The sequence below is a fragment of the Brassica oleracea genome, chromosome C1 (assembly GCF_000695525.1).
Source record: "Brassica oleracea var. oleracea cultivar TO1000 chromosome C1, BOL, whole genome shotgun sequence".
NCBI classification, from domain to species: Eukaryota; Viridiplantae; Streptophyta; class Magnoliopsida; order Brassicales; family Brassicaceae; genus Brassica; species Brassica oleracea.
In genome coordinates this window covers 15699739-15720644 of record NC_027748.1, presented here as the reverse complement: position 1 = coordinate 15720644, position 20906 = coordinate 15699739, and the positions used below count along the sequence as shown (strand labels likewise).

Below are 20906 nucleotides of genomic sequence, written 5' to 3'. Positions count from 1 at the left end.
GTGTAACTTAAAGCTCAATCTATATGATGTCCCCACTCATAATTATTTTTTGCTCCATACCTTTTTTTTTTTTTGCCCTCAACAGAAATATTTTCTGCCTCCGCCAATGATCTCAACTTATTAGAAAGGATGGGAGTACATTCGTATGACGCCATGCTATTCATGTTATTAGTCAACTTTTGTTGTGGTCATACCCTCTTATTACCCACACGTGTAAATAATGTTTTATTGACCATTATATTTACATATAATGGTCCCAATAATGGAAATCAAAACTCAACATTAGTCCAACTAAATATAGCACCATAAGTCATAACCATCACTAACTCACTAATGACTAAGAAAAAGTAACATGCCGCCAAAGGAACAAGAAAAGGTGTGGATCCAATCTCATTTTTAATGCATAATAATGATTACAAATTTGCTTAAAACTACATGCGTGTCTTCATTCGAACAGCCTAGAAAATATGTGGCGGGTATAAGGATTAAGGAATACGAATGATAGTTAGATGCACAAACAAAAGTGTTTTCCATTTCAAACATTATCAGTTTTTACTTTTGTGTGTTTTTAACAAATTTGCGTTGAAGTTGAAACTTCGCACGTGTCTCCTGCATAAAATATCGTGGAATATAATCAAACAAAAACACTTAAGTGGGTTTAAACTTTAGAATAATACTCCTTTAAATTATGTAGAAAAAAATTAAGTGGATATGGGATGGAAGATTGACCAAATAATGTAATGCAAAATAAAGATTGTAGTAATGAAAAGGTCCACGCACAAATCTTTTTCCATGTATCATGATTAGCCTTTCACTTCAAACAAACTACGATTTTGTACCAAATAAACCACTCTACTTCAGAAAAATGGATAAAATCAAATTTATTGTAAACTTAATTTATTGTAAACTTTTTTCAATAAAGTACACATTTTAGATTTTCAACCATCGAAAATAGATACAGTGTTATCGTTATTTATTCGTAGTTACAAGCTAATTTAATTAGCTATTGAAGTTTTTTTACTTTCAAAAAACGATTTTTTCTTCATATTATATTATTATTAGTTAAATACAAATTTAAACAGCTTCAGAACTTGGATTTGTTTTCAAAAACTAAAAAAAAAAATCACATACAAACCCATTTTCGGAATCACGCGAGGTGCTAGTCGGCCAGTAAGATAATGCCTAGCAAGTTATCAAAAAAGAGAGTATTCGGAAAATATACGAGCCTAGTTTTAAATACAAGTTAATATATTTATAATATGTCTATCTAATTTTAAACGTGATGACACAAATTCTTAGAGATAATTATATAATTTTTTATAGATAATTTTAAAAAGTCTCTTTTTGTTTTGTCGAACATTTAGATTAGGGTTTGTTTGATACGAAGAAACCCCAAAATACAGTATGTATGTGTTTGTTTTGGGTTTGAAGAATAGTTTTGGACTTAATAACTAACTAGGTTAAGATCCACGCAAGAGAACATTATATAAATAAATTATTATAGGTACTATATTGATAATTAAATTGGTGCGAACATAAATTTTATTAATCCAAAAAATATTTTTCTATTTGATAGGATATATAAATAAATTTAAATGATATTAACATATATAATATATTTTTAATATTAATATCTATTAAATGACAATTTCTAGTCATATGATTTTTTGATCTTTTATCTTTTTTATAGCAAAAAATTTAAATTACTGATAACAAATTTGACATTGTGAGATTAATAGTTTTAGTAATTTATAATTTTTAAACATATAAGTTGACAATATTTGTTCAAAGATTTTATCAAAAAAAAATTATTCAAAGTAAATTTTGAAATTAAAATACTTATGTATTTTATGTGGTATATAGTTTAATTTAATTAAATTATTTTTTTTTTACTTATATGATTTTGTAATCATTTTTATTTTGTCATAACAAAATTTTTAAACCATGGATCAGAAAATTTGAATGTGAGAATTTTAACAGTTTTAGTAATTTATAGTCATTTTTTTAAAATTCAAAATATACCATATATAGAAAAATCTAAATTTTTATTATATGGTTAATGTGGTTATTTAATTTATTTTAATAGTTTAAAATTAAACAAATATGATATAAGATACACTAATTTTTATCGAATCTTTATTATTTAAAATTATTAGTTGTCATATATACTTTAGTCACATTAGATAATTCCGTAACTTTTATTTAAAGAAATAATAAAAAAACATTAATAATGAACTTATGGTTAGTTTAATAAAAAACTTATTATATAATTAGATGGACCAACCTATTTCTCTAAAGGATTCTAAGAATATTCATAGTGATGATTTGTGACTACAAAAAGAAGTTATAATATTTCTCAATTAATATATAGGGGATTGTAATTATTTGGTAATAGATAATTACACAAAATTGTCAATATTGACTAAAAGATAATCAATCGCGTTTCAACTTTACACGGTAAAAAAAAAACTACGCGGGAATTACTTGGGTTAACGCGGAAATTACGTGGATCAATGCGGTTCAGCGCGGTCAACGCTTTACTTCACCTATTTGGTAATATTCGCGCGGTTAAGCTCCAAACAACACCTAGGCAGTAGGCGGCCGCGTTTTCGAACAGGTATACGACAACCCAAACTAAACAAAAATCATGTACCGGGGAAGGAGAAGGCTCGTCCAATTTAAAGCTTAATTAAGTTTGATATATTGATCCAATGGGCTTTCCAACAAAGAATGAATTCTTGAATGGGCTTAAACACCTCTTTTTGTTTTTTTGAAAAAAATAAATCATCACTTCTTTTGTCTATTATCCTCGCATCTATTTGTTTATAGCATAAATTACGGATCTTAGAACGTGAGCAAGATATAATAGTCTGTTCGTTTTTCCAAAACACACAACAATAGCATGTGCATTTGGACCCAATATCAATGTATATGACAATTATATATTATTTAAAGGTTAAGCACATCAGTGACCAACCACAAATGTGCACCAAAGCTTCTCGACTCGCATCAGTTAGTTATTCGATGACTTTTATCGTAAAGTGATTCAGCCTTTCATTGCTCTCCACAGCCAACAAAGAAGGAGCATACTGAGGTATATAGTCTCTTTGTATATAGTTTTAATGCTTGTACATTGGTCTTATATATAGAATAAAGTCTGTCTCAAACTAGAGCTCCAAGTAACACAGAACTTTTATGGAATCTTTAAGGAAAAGAAAACAACAGAACTTTTTATGGAATCTTTCAGGAAAAAAAAACATATCTCCAATTCAGTTTTTATTCCAAAACAACAAAAACAACAAAGAAACATACAATGCGTCAAAGCCTCAAATTATGATATTTCATATCTCGGCTTACAGCTCATTGAATGAGTAAAGGATCTTGTCCCTCCCAGATACCATCACGACAGTCTTGTAGTTCTTGGTCGCACCACCCTCATTCTTAGCCGCGATGGTCAGATCGTATATTAATATCGCGGAGCGCACTTGCCACTTTCCCTCGATGATCTTAACGAACACAAGATTATCATCCGATTCCGAGTTATGCTCATCAATCGCATACTTGGCGACCTCTCTAATGTTTCGAGCCGAGACATCTTTGATTGACACAAGCTCACCGTCACCGGGAAACGCTTCCACAACGGAGATGAGAGAGAGGAGGATGAGCGAGAAACAAATCAAGGACTTCATCTTATTTTTTTGGGGTTCTTTTCTCTTTTTCTTTCTTGAGTCTTACACCGTACGGTTTGTTTTGGAGATTTTTATAGAATGATTTGGTCAGATACTTCCAAAAATTTACATTTTCCACCGTCAGATTTGACAACGGGATTCATCCACTCACGTGGCGTACAAACGTACATGTTATAGAGTCAACGATGGCTGACCCCTTAACGTGCTGCCGAAGACTCATTGTCGACTAATGGAGTAATTATTTATTGGCATAAATTTGTTGATTACTAAACAGTGACGAAGAGCTCATAGGACATCATTTCCATGGATCATAAACTCGGAAGTAAACGTACTGTTCAAATCCTCCTGTGGAGATTGCCGGGGAAAGATTTGAGACTTGTCACCTACTTTCAGGTATGATGAGATTATCAATTTGCCAAAATTTACTTCATAAAAGTGTGGAAAATAAATCTACTGTTGAGAAAATATGCAAATTGCAGTGTTGAAAATATGAAGTTAACTAGGTGTTATGTGCACCATGTGCAATAAGAAATTTTTTAAATCTAACTTATATTTAAAAATAAATTTCATTAAATATTATACATTTTACTATTTTCTTATTAATATATAATATATATTTGATATATATTAAATCAATTTGTATAAAACTAATAAAAATGATATAACATTGTATAATTATCAAAAATTTAGTCTAAACAATATTTATAAAAATTGTAGGTATATAAAAAACTAATGATCTTACGATTAGATATTTAAATTTTTACAAAATTGTAGAAATTTTTGAAAACTTTAGTAATACAAATTGTATAATTATACAAAAATAATAATATTTTCAAATTTGAAATGTTATATATGAATGAATATATTTATTTTATAGATGATGTATGAGCTATTACCATATTTAAGAAAATTTTACCGAAAAGAAATATCAATATTAAATATAATATATGAATTATTACTATATTCTAATAAGTTTGCCAAAATATAAATCAATATTAAATGAAATTATACATGTCATATTTTTCCGGAAGCCATGTCATCAATTTCAGTAGCCATGTCATATTTGTTTTGTGAAATTGACTGTAGAAAAGACATGTGGCAAAATCACCTCGCAAATATAGTCTAGGGGATGGCTCAAAAGATTTTTTATTTTTTATTTTGGTAAAAATGGCTCAAAAGATGAAAACTAATTAGGGGTGTTCAATCCGGATATCGGTTCGGTTTAGGTTCAGTTTTTTTCGGTTTTTGGTATTTCGGTTAGTAAAATATAACTACCATTCTAAATCCATATTTACTTCGGTTCGGTTCGGTTTATATACTGTCGGTTTTCAGTTTATGCGGTTTTATACCAAAAAAACATAATTATTTAGTTTGAGATCATATAAAATGAATTTAGAGTCATATTGTCAACACAGTCATTTATTAAAAATATATTACATGTTCAAATAAATGAACAAAAACGTAAAAATGCTTCTACCATCAAATAAAATCATCAAATCTACAATTAAAATAAAAACTTGAAATTTTGAAAATAAAAATATGAAACAAAACAGAAACACGAGAGAATATTTTTTCCACTCTTCCATATTTAGTGTTCATTAAAATCATGTTTTTTCGATTGAACACGAAACTCTGTTTGTTTATAGATAAGAAAAAAGTTGTGAAAATTTTCCATTAATTATTTTCTATCAAATTTATCATCTTCATATTAATTTAGTGAATACTAAAATAAAGCAAAAAGATAAAAAAAAAAAAGACTTAGAAAATAAGATGTCTGAATTGCGATGTATTCAAGTGTTTTACAAATTATATAAGGTTCTTTATTACTATAACATTATGGTAATAGTTATTAACACAAATTTAACTTATATAACAAATAGATTTTCATGTATTGTTATAAAATAGATACATATTTACATGTTTCTACTTTTAATCGGTTTTGTTCGGTTTATTCGGTTTAATCGGTTATATACCAAACCATATCCAAATCCTACGGTTTTTATAAAATTATATCCATTCGGTTTATATGGTATATACCAAACCAAACCATATTGTCTATTCCGGTTCGGTTCGGTACGGTTCGGTTTTACCATATTGAACAGCCCCAAAACTAATTACTAAGTTGCATGGAAACTAGAAAGCCCGTCCTTTTCTTGTTGTTAATTTTAAACTGAATATATTTTTAATATCTATAACAATAAAACAGGCTTTTCTCTCTTCTCCTGCTGCCACGTCATCAGTGCTTCATGGAGCAAATTTGGACACCTAGCAGAATTAATCATCTCACGTTTATCGTCTTGAAATAAGTTATCTGGAATTGGGCTTTATACTTACGTTTTGGTTAGGCCCACGTCTGTAAGTTTAAGATAAATAACACAACAGTCGTCTCCCTTCGGATCAGGACGCCTCTGTAACGTCTGAAACTTTCATTTACCTACTTCTTTAATCCTAGCATTTACGTGATTATACTCCTTCCACTCTCTAGCATTTAATCGATCTCAGCATCTTCCAAAGTAACCTACACAAGCTCTTCCTATAAATGTGTGTGCTCACAGCGATCAACAGTGTTACCTCTCTATCAAATCAGAAAGCAACGATCTCTGTTACCCATCAAAATTAACAATGGCGAATTCATGCATCCTGCTTGGCGATTTGAAAGCTGGCCGCTGCACAAACACCGTCATGGTCCATCTGCTGAGGTTCTGGGAGGCCGAGAAATGTCAAGTAAGGCGGCGAGTGGGTGGTGGCATGCTCCTCTTGACGAGAAGGTAATCACGACCGTCTCCTATTAAAGCTTTATCTATAACAATAAAACATGCTTTTCTCCCTTCTCCTGCTGTCACGTCATCAGTGCTTCATGGGGCAAATTTGGACACCTGGCGGAATTAATCATCTCACGTTTATCGTCGTGAAATAAGTTATCTGGAATTGGGCTTTATACTTACGTTTTGGTTAGGCCCACATCTGTAAGTTTGAGATAAATAACACAACAGTCGTCTCCCTTCGGACCAGGACGCCTCTGTAACGTCTGAAACTTTCATTTACCTACTTCTTTAATCCTAGCATTTACGCTCTCTAGCATTTAATCGATCTCAGCATCTTCCAAAGTAACCTACACAAGCTCTTCCTATAAATGTGTGTGCTCACAGCGATCAACAGTGTTACCTCTCTATCAAATCAGAAAGCAACGATCTCTGTTACCCATCAAAATTAACAATGGCGAATTCATGCATCCTGCTTGGCGATTTGAAAGCTGGCCGCTGCACAAACACCGTCATGGTCCATCTGCTGAGGTTCTGGGAGGCCGAGAAATGTCAAGTAAGGCGGCGAGTGGGTGGTGGCATGCTCCTCTTGACGAGAAGGTAATCACGACCGTCTCCTATTAAAGCTTTATCTATAACAATAAAACATGCTTTTCTCCCTTCTCCTGCTGTCACGTCATCAGTGCTTCATGGGGCAAATTTGGACACCTGGCGGAATTAATCATCTCACGTTTATCGTCGTGAAATAAGTTATCTGGAATTGGGCTTTATACTTACGTTTTGGTTAGGCCCACATCTGTAAGTTTGAGATAAATAACACAACAGTCGTCTCCCTTCGGACCAGGACGCCTCTGTAACGTCTGAAACTTTCATTTACCTACTTCTTTAATCCTAGCATTTACGCTCTCTGGCATTTAATCGATCTCAGCATCTTCCAAAGTAACCTACATAAGCTCTTCCTATAAATGTGTGTGCTCACAGCGATCAACAGTGTTACCTCTCAATCAAATCAGAAAGCAACGATCTCTGTTACCCATCAAAATTAACAATGGCGAATTCATGCATCCTGCTTGGCGATTTGAAAGCTGGCCGCTGCACAAACACCGTCGTGGTCCATCTGCTGAGGTTATGGGAGGCCGAGAAATGTGAAGAAAGGCGGCGAGTGGGTGGTGGCATGCTCCTCCTGACGAGAAGGTAATCACGACCGTCTCCTATTAAAGCTTTATACGAAACTAGAAATTCCGATTGTCTAATCTTATTATTTACTATACCGTCGATTCATCTTATTTTTTGATGATTTTTCACTATAATATCAGGTTCGCTAATGACGAGTTTGCAACTTCTGGTGTCGGCGTCTAAAGCTGGTAGGTGTACAGAGACCGTTGTGGTGAGGCTTGTGTGGTTTCGAGAAGCATGAAATGTTAACAAGAATGGTGATCTCATGGGTGTTGATATGGTCTTGGTGGATGAGAGAGTATATTTTACTAACTAAAACTCTTATAATTTTGCACCGAATGTAAAGCTTCGTATTTGTAAGTTATGATTTTTTTAATTGTCTTAGCCAACCCTCATCCAGGGATGTATAAGCAGACATCAGTTGAACATCTTTCAACAACTCAGTAAAGAATGAGCAGTTTATGAACTCAGTCTCTTCGAGGTAACAAGGAGTAATCTGAACTTTAAAGTCTCGACGGCCACGTTTCTATAAAGTTCACGGAGAAGACCAGTTTTGGTGAGATTGCAGATAGAATTAACCCGGAGCTTAATGCATATGTCCTGACCTCAGAGCCACATGTGCACCCTCAACTCATCCATCCATTATTTGTACTTCTAATCTATTTAAGTTACTAATTCCGATGTAATGTAACCATATGCAGGCAAGTTTCTCTGCACTGCAAAAGTGGACAATGACTGTATGAATGGGTGGTGCTACATCTCATGTTCTAAATGCTCAAGAAAACTTCATAGGGGTTTCTCATCACTTACATGTATATCATGTAAAAACGAGAACACTATTGGAGTTCTAAAGTTATCCACACTAAACAGAACATCCCTCATACCCTTTAACCAACCACATCTTATCACTCATATTATGTGACTTATGCAGGTACAATATGCAAATGTCTATATCTATGATGTCTCTGAATGTGTTGTGTTTGTGGCTTTCGATGGGTCAGTCGCCAATATGACAAATGTCACAGCTGAAAGGTCGCACAACTAATGGTAACATCCCTAAACAATACAATTTCGCGTCTGTTAGGTTCTTTACCAAATATGAACACTGCTTGCTAGAATGTAATCTGCAAACAGAACCCAGGGTGTTGAAGACTCAGATGAGAGATCCCTCCCAGAATGTCTCAAGGATTTAGTTTGGAGGACCTACACTTTCTAGTTAAAGCTGTCGGCATTCAACTTTACTTAACAAGAGCATGTCTCAGACTACGATGAGCGTCCACCACAACCAAACTTTGAGGAAAGTGTATGTTGATACATTCTCTGCAAGTTAACTCACCTCACCCTTTTTGGTATTGAGAGATTTTAATTATCCATGTCCAGGGAAGTGGTAACAACCCAGGTGATGGCATGCCTGGAGCTGGAACTGTGACAACAAAGCCCTCCCTTGGTGTAAGTAAAGCAACCCTGAGGCCAGTGTAGGGATGGATATGCATCCAGGATTGTTGAAGGAGCTGTTTCTGCGATTGCAGCTACACTTACTGAACATATTCCATGTGGCATAAATGCTGAGAAGATGCCATTTCCAATAAAGGAGCCCGTTTGGACAAAGCTTTAGAAGACTTAGCTCCTTAACTTATCGAACTATGTTGACGACCGGACAAACACCACTGCTACTCCTTTTTCTTTTGGCTTTTTAAATGTTATCAATAATTTATGGGAAATTGCCAAAAATACCATTTTAAAAGTACTATTTTTCATGTTTATACTAATCAATTTTACTCTCATCTTTAATGAAGAGTAAAAAACATTTATAACCCTTGAATTAACTTTGACAAAAAAAACATAAGTTTAATTAATCTAAACATAAAACATCAACTATAAACCCTAAATCATCAACTCTAAATCCTAAACCATGAAACCTTCAAATCTAAACCTTAAAACATCAAATATAAACCCTAAACCCTAAATCAAAACTTAAAACATCAACTCTAAACCATAAATCATCAACTCCAAACCCTAAACCATGAAACATCAACTCTAAACCCTAAACCCCAAAACATCAACTCTAAACCCTAAACCCTAAACATTCAAATCTAAACCCTAAAACATAAACTCTAAACTCTAAACGTAAACCCTAAACCCTATATTTTTTCTGAAATTCGAACCTGAAACCCTAAAACCCTAAACCTTCAAATCTAAACCATAAAACATCAACTCTAAACCATAAACATAAACCCTAAACCCTAAAACCCTAAAACCCTAAAACCCTAAACCTTCAAATCTAAACCATAAAACATCAACTCTAAACCATAAACATAAACCCTAAACCCTAAAACCCTAAAACCCTAAAACCCTAAACCTTCAAATCTAAACCATAAAACATCAACTCTAAACCATAAACATAAACCCTAAACCCTAAAACCCTAAAACCCTAAAACCCTAAACCTTCAAATCTAAACCCTAAAACATCAACTCTAGGATTTTAGAGTTTAGGGTTTACGTTTAGGGTTTAGAATTGAAAGTTTAGGATTTAGGGTCTAGGGTTTATAGTTGATGTTTTAGGGTTTAGGGTTTAGAGTTTACTGTTGATGTTTTAATGTTTAGAGTTGAAGGTTTAGGATTTAGGGTTTAGGGTTTAGAGTTGATGTTTTGGAGTTCAGGGTTTAGAGTTGATGTTACAAGGTTTTAGGGTTTATGTTTAGGGTTTAGAGTTAAAGGTTTAGGGTTTAGGGTTTAGAGTTTAATTTTTAGGGTTTAGGGTTGATAATTTAGGGTTTAGTGTTGATGGTTTAGGGTTTAAAGTTGAAGTTTAGGGTTTAGGGTTGATGTTTAGGGTTTAGAGTTGAAGGTTTAGGATTTAGGGTTTAGAGTTTATGTTTTAGGGTTTACGTTTTAGAGTTGATGTTTCAGGGTTTAGGATTCGTATTTCAAAAAAAAATTGGGTTTAGGATTGATGGTTTAGGGTTTAGGGTTCATATTTTTTAAAAAATAGGGTTTAGGATTGATGGTTTAGGGTTTAGAGTTGAGTTTTAGGGTTTAGGGTTTGGGGTTTGAATGTGGAAATTATATAATTAAAAAAAAATAAAAAAAAATATTTATTTATTTTTTAGATTTTTATTTGTTTAAATATTTATTTTTTTATATATATAAAGAACAATGACACAAGAGTTTTTTGCCACTTAATGAATAAGATATTTTTGAAAATGTCATTTTAGTGGTGGTAAAAATGAAAAGTGGTAGCATGAAAATGGTAAACACATAATTTCCCCATAATTTATAATGGGCATGACGGATTTAAAACCATTACTGTTAGATTTTTTTTTATTCGTAATAGTCTTGGTGAGAACGTAACTTTTTTTTTTTTGTTAACCGTGGGGATCCGGCGACCGAGCTCAACCGACTAATCCCACGAGGCCCGCAGCAGCCACGTAATTTCCACCCCAGGAATTAGCAGGGAGGGCCCGGGTGGCCACAGGGGATTTCGAAGCCGGGTCCGTATTGGCGGGGAAACTGCCTCAAGACCAATAGCCCACCACCCCGTAGTTATGAGAACGTAACTTATGAATCAAGTTTCAATAATAGAGACAACCTTAGACATTCACAAAACATTGCTATTATTTGACATTGAAGAAAAATAATCATGCTTTCAGCCTGACTTACAACATCGGGGACGCATCTATCTTACAAAATTATAACCTCAGAATTCCCATTTAGTCATCAGCCCCAAAATTAGACCTGTCCCGTAAGGAGCTGAAGAAGTAGTACACAATGGAAATGAGAGCATTTCTAATTTATATTCCACTTTGTTTTGAAAAATTTATGTAATTCCACTTAATTTTAACTCTATAATAAAGTAAAAAGAAGAATTATTTTAATTTTTGATTCATAAGATTTTTTTTATTATTAAAATGGAATTCTTCATAAGATTTTATCCTTTATTTGTTTTTTTTTTCTTTTGACGTCAAAGGTCATTCTATTACTCAAACTTGAGGTAGTCTAGGTAACCAGACCGGAATTGAACAACCAATAAAATGTAACTCCCTATGAAAAGATCTGGCAGCCTTAGTTAAAAAGTTTAAAATTTGATTGTACGCTCGTGGAACATGAATGATGTTGAAGTCCGATAAGCATATCTGTATTCGCATTGATTTGTTTTCAATATTCCATCCTGTGCTATTCTTATATTTATGTGACAACATTAATTATTTTTGACCTAAATATTATATATTCGCATTGCTGCCAAATCTATACTATAATACAAGTCACATACATGAATAATTCTTATATACTTGCCAAATAAAATTTTTATTACTATAATAACTAATAAAATATCTTATATCACGATATGTTGTGCTTTCAAAAACCTCAGTCTATAACTTTTTTTTTTGCAGCAAAACCACTCAGTATGATATATAGTTACATTAATTTAAAGAATCAATGTTTGGATAATGACAATTCAATACTTCTTCCACCACAAATTTATCAAATGACTCAATCATCTTCACCAATCTGCATTACAGATAAGAACTATGACAACGATACATATCTTTATGATTTATTAATGTTGTGTAGAAGCAATTTCGAAGAGGAAAATAATATCTGGATAAATTATCCTGAAAAAATAATCAATTCAGTTTTGAGCAATGGTGGATCATAGGTCTGGGCAAAATAACCGGAACCGGAACCGAACCGAAATACCCGAAACCGGAACCGGACCAATACCCTCAAATACCCGAATGGTTCCTATATTTTTATATCCGAAATAACCGAACCGAACCGGAACCGAACCGAGAACCGAACGGGTACCCGAATATATAAAATATTAATTATATATACATATAACATCACTAAATATATATTTTTAATTTAAAATTCTATTAAAAGTATTTGAAAATAACTAAATTATTATAAAGTATCCAAACTACCCGAAAGTATCTGAAACTATCCGGATAGTTTTATCCAAAATATCTAAAGTAATCCGAAATATCCAATTTTTTTATCTAAATCATTCTAATTATTTGACATTTTACCTTAAATAACCAATATTTTATCCAAATTATCCGAACTACCCGAACTATCCGAATCCGAACCGGATCCAAATGAGAACCGAACTTTTTCCGGATATTTTCCGGTTCCTACATTTACTATCCGAACCGAACCGAACCCGGAACTATCCGAACCGAACCGAACCGAAAATAGGTCAAGTACTAAATGGATCCTCTAGCCACTATCCGAACTACCCGAAACCCGAAATACCCGAACCGAACCGAACCGATACCCGAAATGCCCAGGCCTAGTGGATCATGATCAAGAATTCACTTGCTGGATTCAAAATCATGTTGAAGACAATATTTCGTCCACAATGAAGTCTCTAACAAATTGCCACATTCATAAGATGGACAAAACATACGAGAATTTTTACTACTTTAAGAGGATATAGCATGCAAGTTTGTTATCTTCACTCGAACAAGATAATCACAAAACAAACACATGCATTTACGTGTTTCATTTTGGAATATCAACTTTACTTTATGTTTTAAGTTAAATTATATTTACTTTTATACAACTATCAGTTATTTATTCTATTTTTATTTCATTAATCTATGGAAACCAGTTATGCTATTCCTCTTTGATATAAGTAACTACAAAACAAAATAATACACTACTACTTACCAATATCAAATGGATCAAAAACTCTGTTATCAACTCAAACAAAACATACGCACCCGGCGCGTAGTGCCGAAATACCACTAGCTTTCAATAAATTTGTGTACATAAGTTCATTTAACTATATTATTGTGAAATTGGGAGACTCGACTATCAATCTTACGAGACTCTTTCTTATGCTGTGACAATATCAAACATCATAATAACTAAAGTATTGTATAAAGATGAAAATTATGCATAATAAATGTAAATAAATTAAAATTAACCGTTAGATTTTATAAATCTAAGAAACACTATTTAACTAAAAAATATTGGAAAAACTTTATAAACAAATTTATTTAAATTTCAGATGCGATTGTTAAAACATACAAATATCTAGGGCTGGGCATTTTATCAGTTAAATTTGATTCGATTCGTTATTCGTTTCAATTTGATTCAAAAATTCCGGATATTCGTAAACCTTCGAAGCAAAGCAAATACTAAAAATCAATATCCGCTAAAATCGAAGCAAATCACAAATATTAAAATTTTGAGAACAGAATATCTGATCCGATCCGGTAATATATAAATACATGTATATCTTGATTATATTTAAATTTTTAAATGTTTAAAATTATATTATTGCTATTCTAACATATGATTTGACAAATTGTATTTACATTATTACTTATATAAAAAAATTACATAAAAGGAAATGAATAAATTTATGACAATTATAATTTTTTTCTTAAGTTTTGTCTTATTATAATTGTTAACTAAGTTTAAATTTTTTATAAAATATGTAGATTCACTTTTTCTTTTAATTTTTATCTTATATATCATGCAAAAAAATATTCTATAAAACAAATTTGTATCAATTTTTTAAAATTTTTTGCATTAATCAAAACATATGAGATATCCGTAAGTATCCGTAAATATCCGCAAATATCTATTTATTTTCTGGATATCCGTTTTTCCGAATATCCATTTTTTCTGAAACAAAGCAAATCGGAAAACTAGATATCTGTGGCATACGAAACAAATCACAAATACATTCAAAAACCCGGATATCCAATCTGTGTCCAGACCTACAAATATCAATATTGACCAAATACCAAAAGTATGTATTAAATTATTTATGCAATAGATAAATTATTTTAGATATTTAATAATATCTTAGTATATTTTAGATACATATTTGGAATGAAATCACATTTTTGTCATTTTAATTTTTTAAAAGTTTTTTATATCCATTTGGATTTTTTTTTTTGTCATTTCAAAATTTTTAAATTTTTCCGGATACTGAATTTGGTTCAGATAAATAACCTTTTTGTCATTTTAATTTTTTTTAAGTTTTTCCGATACCCAGTTTGGTTTTCCGATGAGCAAAAATTATTACCATTCTGGGTGGTTTGGAGATTATGGAAATGTAGAAATGACTTACTTTTCAACAAAATTAAATGTACGGCGGATGAAGTTATCTCCAAAGCCCAAGTAGATTTAAAGAAATGGTTGGATTCTACAGTTTCATCGCAAATAATTAATTCTACGGAAAGAACCCGATCTGAAAACATTAGGTCTCATTGGTCTCCACACCCTTCAGGTTGGGTTAAATGTAACTACGACGCTGCTCACCGTGAAGGCTCTCAAGACTCTGGAATGGGTTGATTAATATGTAATAACCAGGGCACTCTTTTAGAAGCTGGAATGGGGAAATTTGAAGGACGATCAATAGTTATGGAGTCGGAATTGTCTGCGCTGATTTGGTCAATGCAAGCATGCTCATCGTTAGGTTATAGGAAAGTTATATTCGAAGAAGATAACCTCGGTATCCTTAAATACATCAAAGAGGAAGCTTACCGTTCTCGTTGTCAACACTTGGTCAACTCAGTCATTGCATGGAAGTCTCGATTTCTCTCAACATCATTTGCAAAAAAATCTATTATGGAGCTTGTTCTAATCATGTCCAGTTTTTTTTGTACAACAACATTTTGTGAAGACAATAATTAATAAAATCTTTTAGCCGGAAAAAAAAATCCATAACCTGTGGATCTTTAAATCGGTTCGGATAACCGATTTATTTTATTGGTCGGATTTTCGGGTTCAGTCTAGCCAAAAGACGAATCAATGCACCCGTTCATCACCTTGTCATCTCGATTGATTCAACCCAAAATAATTAAATTAGATAGAAGCTCAAAGTAACGCGCACATATCCTGAATCTCAAATAAGAGACATATCTATGCTTTAGATTTTATTCCAAAAAACAATAAACATAATATCAAAATCTCAAATTATCAAATTATCAAACCTTCAAATTATTATAATATATCGATTCTAATCTATAAGGCCTTGAATGACTCAAGGCTCCTGTAATGATCCCACGGCCTTTCCACCACGATGGCCTCGTAGTTCTTTGTGGCGCCACCGCCATCCTTCGCCGCGATGGTCAGACCGTACCTCTTCCCGGTAACCACTTGCTCCTTCCCCTCGACGATCTTCACGAACACAAGGTTCGCCTTAGATTGCATGTTATGCTCAATAATCGCATAGTTGGCGAGCGATTGGATGTTCAGATCAGATAAATCAATCGGCTTCCAGCCACCGAGATTACCTTCCACGACGGAGATGAGAGGGAGGAGGATAAGAGAGATCAGATCAAACACTTCACCATTTTTTGTTTTTGTTTTTGTTTTTGTTCTTATCTTTTTTTCTTTCTCGAGTCTTAATGGTGTCGTCCCTTTTATGGATGAGTCAAGAAATTTACGGAGAGCCCAATAGGTCTTACGTGGTGACAAGTCTATTGTCTTTGACACAGACAAATGGATCCATCCACGTGGCGTACGACAAGTACACGTGATAGAGTCAACTGTGGCTGTCCCCACACGTGTAGTGTAGAAGCGTCATTGTTAAGTAATGGAGGAGCACTAAATGGGCCCAGATCGAAGTAGTCCTATGAGATCCTACGACGTCGTTTGCTTCATAATCTCGGGAGCAAACTTATGAACAGTTCAAAATCCTAGTTCTAATTAAACACAGAGTCGCAGAATATTTTTTAGACCGAGGTGAAGTATATGTTGATGGTTGGCCTTGAGCTCAGCCAACTTACTTGAGAAAATCTACAATCACAGAAAGACTCTAATGGAATTGATTGAGGCTCAAATGTATGTTATTGCCACCTCCTGAAAATATTTGTATGCCCAAAGCCTGATCCAAGGTTCTAGATTTAATATCCTAATCAAAACTCAAATCGAACGGCTCAGATTACCCTGGCCTTTTCTTATTTACAGTAGACACGACCGCATGGAGGAGACTGCAGCTGCGGAGGCATGGAGAGACTCCAAATTACGAAGTTAACAACACAGGTAAATACTCAAGCTTCATCAGATATTTTGGATTGCAGTGATCGCACCAACTGAAAATACAATGTGGTTATGGTTCAGGTGCTCCTAATGGTTCCAAGCATATTTATATTGTTTTTTTCTTTACTGTATCCATACGTACAATATTTTTTCTATGGCAGTACTCTGCCAGATTCATTGCCGACGCTGTGAAGAGCTTTCTTTATTCAGTAAACGAGGGCAAGATCCCAAAGAAACGATTTAATTGTCAGTGCTCCTCCTTATTTATATGATCTTCATATGAAAGTCTATAAATGTTGTTTCTCTCTGCTGAGGCTTTCTCCAATCTTTTTGTTGTAGTGAGACTTGCTTCTGAGGAAACGTCAATTATAACTGACTGGGTTTGAAGCACAGTGCTGTTACCACTTACCTGTATAAGGGTATCAAGACAAGCATACCGGTACTTTTTTTTGTTTTCAAACCGTTGTAGAATTACATATTTCGAAGGTGACCGACTTTGCCATGCTCTGGTGATCATCTCTTGGTGCTTTCTCATTGCTACTACTATAGTCTCTACACAATTAATTACAAATTAGACATGTGTAAGACATGGAGAGTACGTAGCATAAGAGTAACATCTACCCACTTATGTTTTCTTCTCCTAGGCAAACAGTTTTGTGTTGTCTTCTGTGTTCATAAAATAGTTACAGAGAGTTTTCCCTTTCACACACATGTGCTTGCCAAGCGTTTCCAAGACATTACAGTCTATTTGCCTGTCCTAATTTTCACAGAGGCCCCGAATGTGTCACAGCTAGTTTTTTTTTTTGTCTTGGTTGTTTCTTTAAGTCTGTAGTGGAGTTGTGGTACATTTTAAAACAGTTTGCATTTGATTACGGACCCAAATTTAGTTACTGTTTGTTCCACTCATTTGTCTTCAGTATTTTCCCCGTTGATTGTGAAAAACTAGAACCTTTATTTTTTTTTCACAGTTTGATGATACTTCTTTGAACTGCTAATACTAGAGTTAGTAATGGGCGTCAGGCAGAGAGAGACTTAAATGGCGTTGAGTGTGCATATATAATCTTAGGCTCGTACCCAAGTGCATTGATCATGTTATCCTCTTTTCCTTATACAGAAGTGTGTAAAAATTTTTCTAAAGCTACCTAGACCATGGTTAACCCGGGGTTCTTAGAGTGAGCTTCTTAGCGGAAGTTAAGAAACTGTTTCTTAACTTTTAACTAAAAAGGCTAAGAACCGGTTCTTAGCCTTTTTAGTTAAAAGTTAAGAAACAGTTTCTTAACTTCCGCTAAGAACCTCATCCTAAGAACTCCGGGTTAATCATGCTCTTAGAGCTAAAATGATGGTGAAGAGTTCGTTCTAAAAGTAAGCAACATTCCACATGAAATACAAGTATACTATTAAGGAAGAGGTACAGCTTGTTTGTTTTAGGGAACGAAGAAAAGAGAGAACAAAAGAAGTTGGTAGTGATTATAGCACAAGAGTGTCATTAGAGCCACCAGCATGGTGAATGCATTATGCATATAACAGTGTCAGGGCCGGCTTTAAGGTAGGGGCAAAGGAGCGTGGCCCCCGGGCCCAATTTTTTTTTGCAAAAAAAATATTGGAAAAAGGGTTCAGTTTTAAAATAAAATTAGGAATATGAGCCCAAATTTTTTTAAATTATCTATAAATACATGTGAAAAAATATTTAAATTTATTTTCTTCAAGGGTCCATGATGTCTTTCAGCCGGCCTGTGGTGATCATCTGATGTATAGAGAGATGGAGTAATTTTAAGCATTCTCGTTGTGGACGGGAGGCTTATGATGAGGCTGAGGATAATCCATGACCACTACTTCTCCTTGATGAGTCAGCAAATAAAGCTAACTATGGAAGACTCATCTGCACAAGAAATTCAAAATTAAGTTCAACGGCTAAGTCTTGAGACTTGGGATCCGATTGGGATTTGGCTGTTGAGACTGTTAATTAAATCTAAAGCCTTTAAAGTCTAATTATTACCAATCAGACTTAAGTTTCTAAAGTCTTTAAAGCCTTCCTTAAAATTCTCAAAGTCACAATAACTGAATTTACTCTTCTAATAATTTGTTACGTCAGTGGTATTCAAAAACAACAATTTATGGCTTTAGGTTTTTTTCTAAAGAAACAGTCAGTTTTTCAAAACCTAAAATTTGTAACCCAAACTTATCTGTAAAGTCACAGCCGTCACAGTTGCAAACAATAGGAGCCTTAGTCTTCTCTTTTTATTTATGTTTTATGCAAATAATTAGATCACTACTTCACTTCCTATTTGATAGGAACAAAGTAACGTGAATCACTTTCCCATTATCTTTTCCATTATGCATTTGCTTCCAAGTTTGTAGGAAAGTGTAGTTCCAATTTGTTTTCTATATAAATCAAAAAGCCAAAAAGAAAAAGCATAGAAATTTGCCTGAAAGTTACTTGTGTTCTAAGTTCTATTTGCAAGTTTTTTTTTTTGTTCAATTATTTTGCAAGTGTTTGTGATCAACAATTATAACCTTTAATAGAGGTTTATCACTCCCCCTGTCTCCACTCCACCCAATACCCTTTTCCTTCCTCCACCATTGACAACATCTTGTGCTGAAGAAGCAACCTTGTGATGTTGCTGTAGAAGCCGAATAACCGGACTGAAATAAACGATATAATAAAAGCGATATGTTAAGGAAAATAAACGATTGTGAAGAGCGAATACAAGAACAATAAGAAATCGTATTCGCTAATGAACATGGAGTCGAGATATAATCTCTTTCCTTAACTCTAAATATTCGCTCCGTTAGTGAGACAGAACTGTACGAATACCGAGTCCCAGGATACAACCATGGTAGACACATCATGCTTCACTCGTGATGGCCCTATCGAACTATAAACTCTAAACGCTCTCGTATTTAAGACTTACGCTAAGGGAATTTTTTCTGTTGGTTTCGATGTGAAAAAGTTGAGAAATGAATGAAGAGGAGGCGAGTATTTAAAGAAGAGAGCCGGATTTGATTTTCGAAACTGTTGCACACGTTTAGCAAAAATATCTCTAAAATCTCGGGAGTGGAGAGTTGAGAAACTTTCTCCGCAAGATCTCTCTTCTGTTGACTCGTTCTAATCCATTTCGAACAGACAAACTTCGTGTCATTTTTAGACAAACTTCGGGTCATTTTTAGACAAACTACGTGTCGTTTATTCACAAACGTCATTCTGTTTTTTAGAAATGAAATGGCAAAAATATAGTGCTTAACTTGGTCCAAAAAGAATATTTTTATTGGGCAGGAGACCCTCCACCAAGACCCAAGACCCAAGCCCAAACCGAGCCGAGCCGAGCTGGACAGCGGCGGCGGCGCGCGCGTGGAGAGACTTCCTCTCTCTTTGAGCCGTTTAACAACTCATAACACATGAGCATATATATATTGCTCATCTCCTCTCTACTTCCACGATGTGGGATGTTCTTAAGTTTCATTCATTTAACCCAACCATGCTTTTTCCATGTGACCCGTAGGCCCATTTGTATTCACCTTATGCCTTTTATTAATTCAGCCATTAGGCTGTAATATTAGGCCCAACACTCCCTCACATGAATAGAAATGACTCTAAACATATGCAGACTAAATGCAGACTCGATAGACTCTAAAAAAAAAAATTAAACTTATTCTAATCCTGACTAGACTAGACAGACTTATTTAGAGTGTTTGCGAAAAATTCACTGTGTTTGAGTTGGTGGCATTTTTAAGCCTTGAACCACTCATAGTTAATATCTGTCGGGTTTACTTTACCAGAAGGTGAACATGATGTCTTGAACCAACCGGTGTTTTATGTAAACCGAGACAATAGGCATAACGCAGCTCCATTTTCTAGTAGAACTTAGTTCTCTATTGTGTTCATTGTGGCCCTGAACTATTCCTGGTTTTCATGAGTGAACTTAGAGAATATAGCCTTGCATTTATTCTCCTAGAAACGGCCCCATTTCACACTCATTAGGTGATCGACCATGAAAAGTATTGAGTAATAGTCTGCTTTGGAAGCTATGGAATCATTAAAATCTTATGCTTATCCTTCTCACATTTGTTAGCACTTTTATCATCTTAGGAGGTGGGAAGAGACTACTTTTTCTCAAGTGCTTTGGTTAGATTCAGTTTGATTTTGTTTTCCCTTTGAACCTACGTCTTGGGATCTCCAGTCATGATAGGTAGGGTTGTAGTCAAGCATCCTCATTTGTAATAGGCTATAAACCCATTCCTTTTGATGATTTAGCAACAACATCTCGTGACAAAC

The 20906-nt window shown here is 33.9% G+C and overlaps 1 protein-coding gene and 1 pseudogene across 1 annotated transcript; both read right to left on the bottom strand.

Moving 5' to 3' along the window:
• Positions 1-3353: 3353 nt before the first annotated feature.
• On the bottom strand, positions 3354-3689 carry LOC106332951 (cysteine proteinase inhibitor 4-like). The gene has a single exon (XM_013771437.1). The coding sequence runs from the start codon at positions 3687-3689 to the stop codon at positions 3354-3356; it is 336 nt and encodes a 111-aa protein (XP_013626891.1).
• An 11744-nt stretch (positions 3690-15433) lies between these two features.
• Positions 15434-15945, bottom strand: LOC106298411 (annotated as a pseudogene).
• Between the last annotated feature and the right edge of the window lie 4961 nt (positions 15946-20906).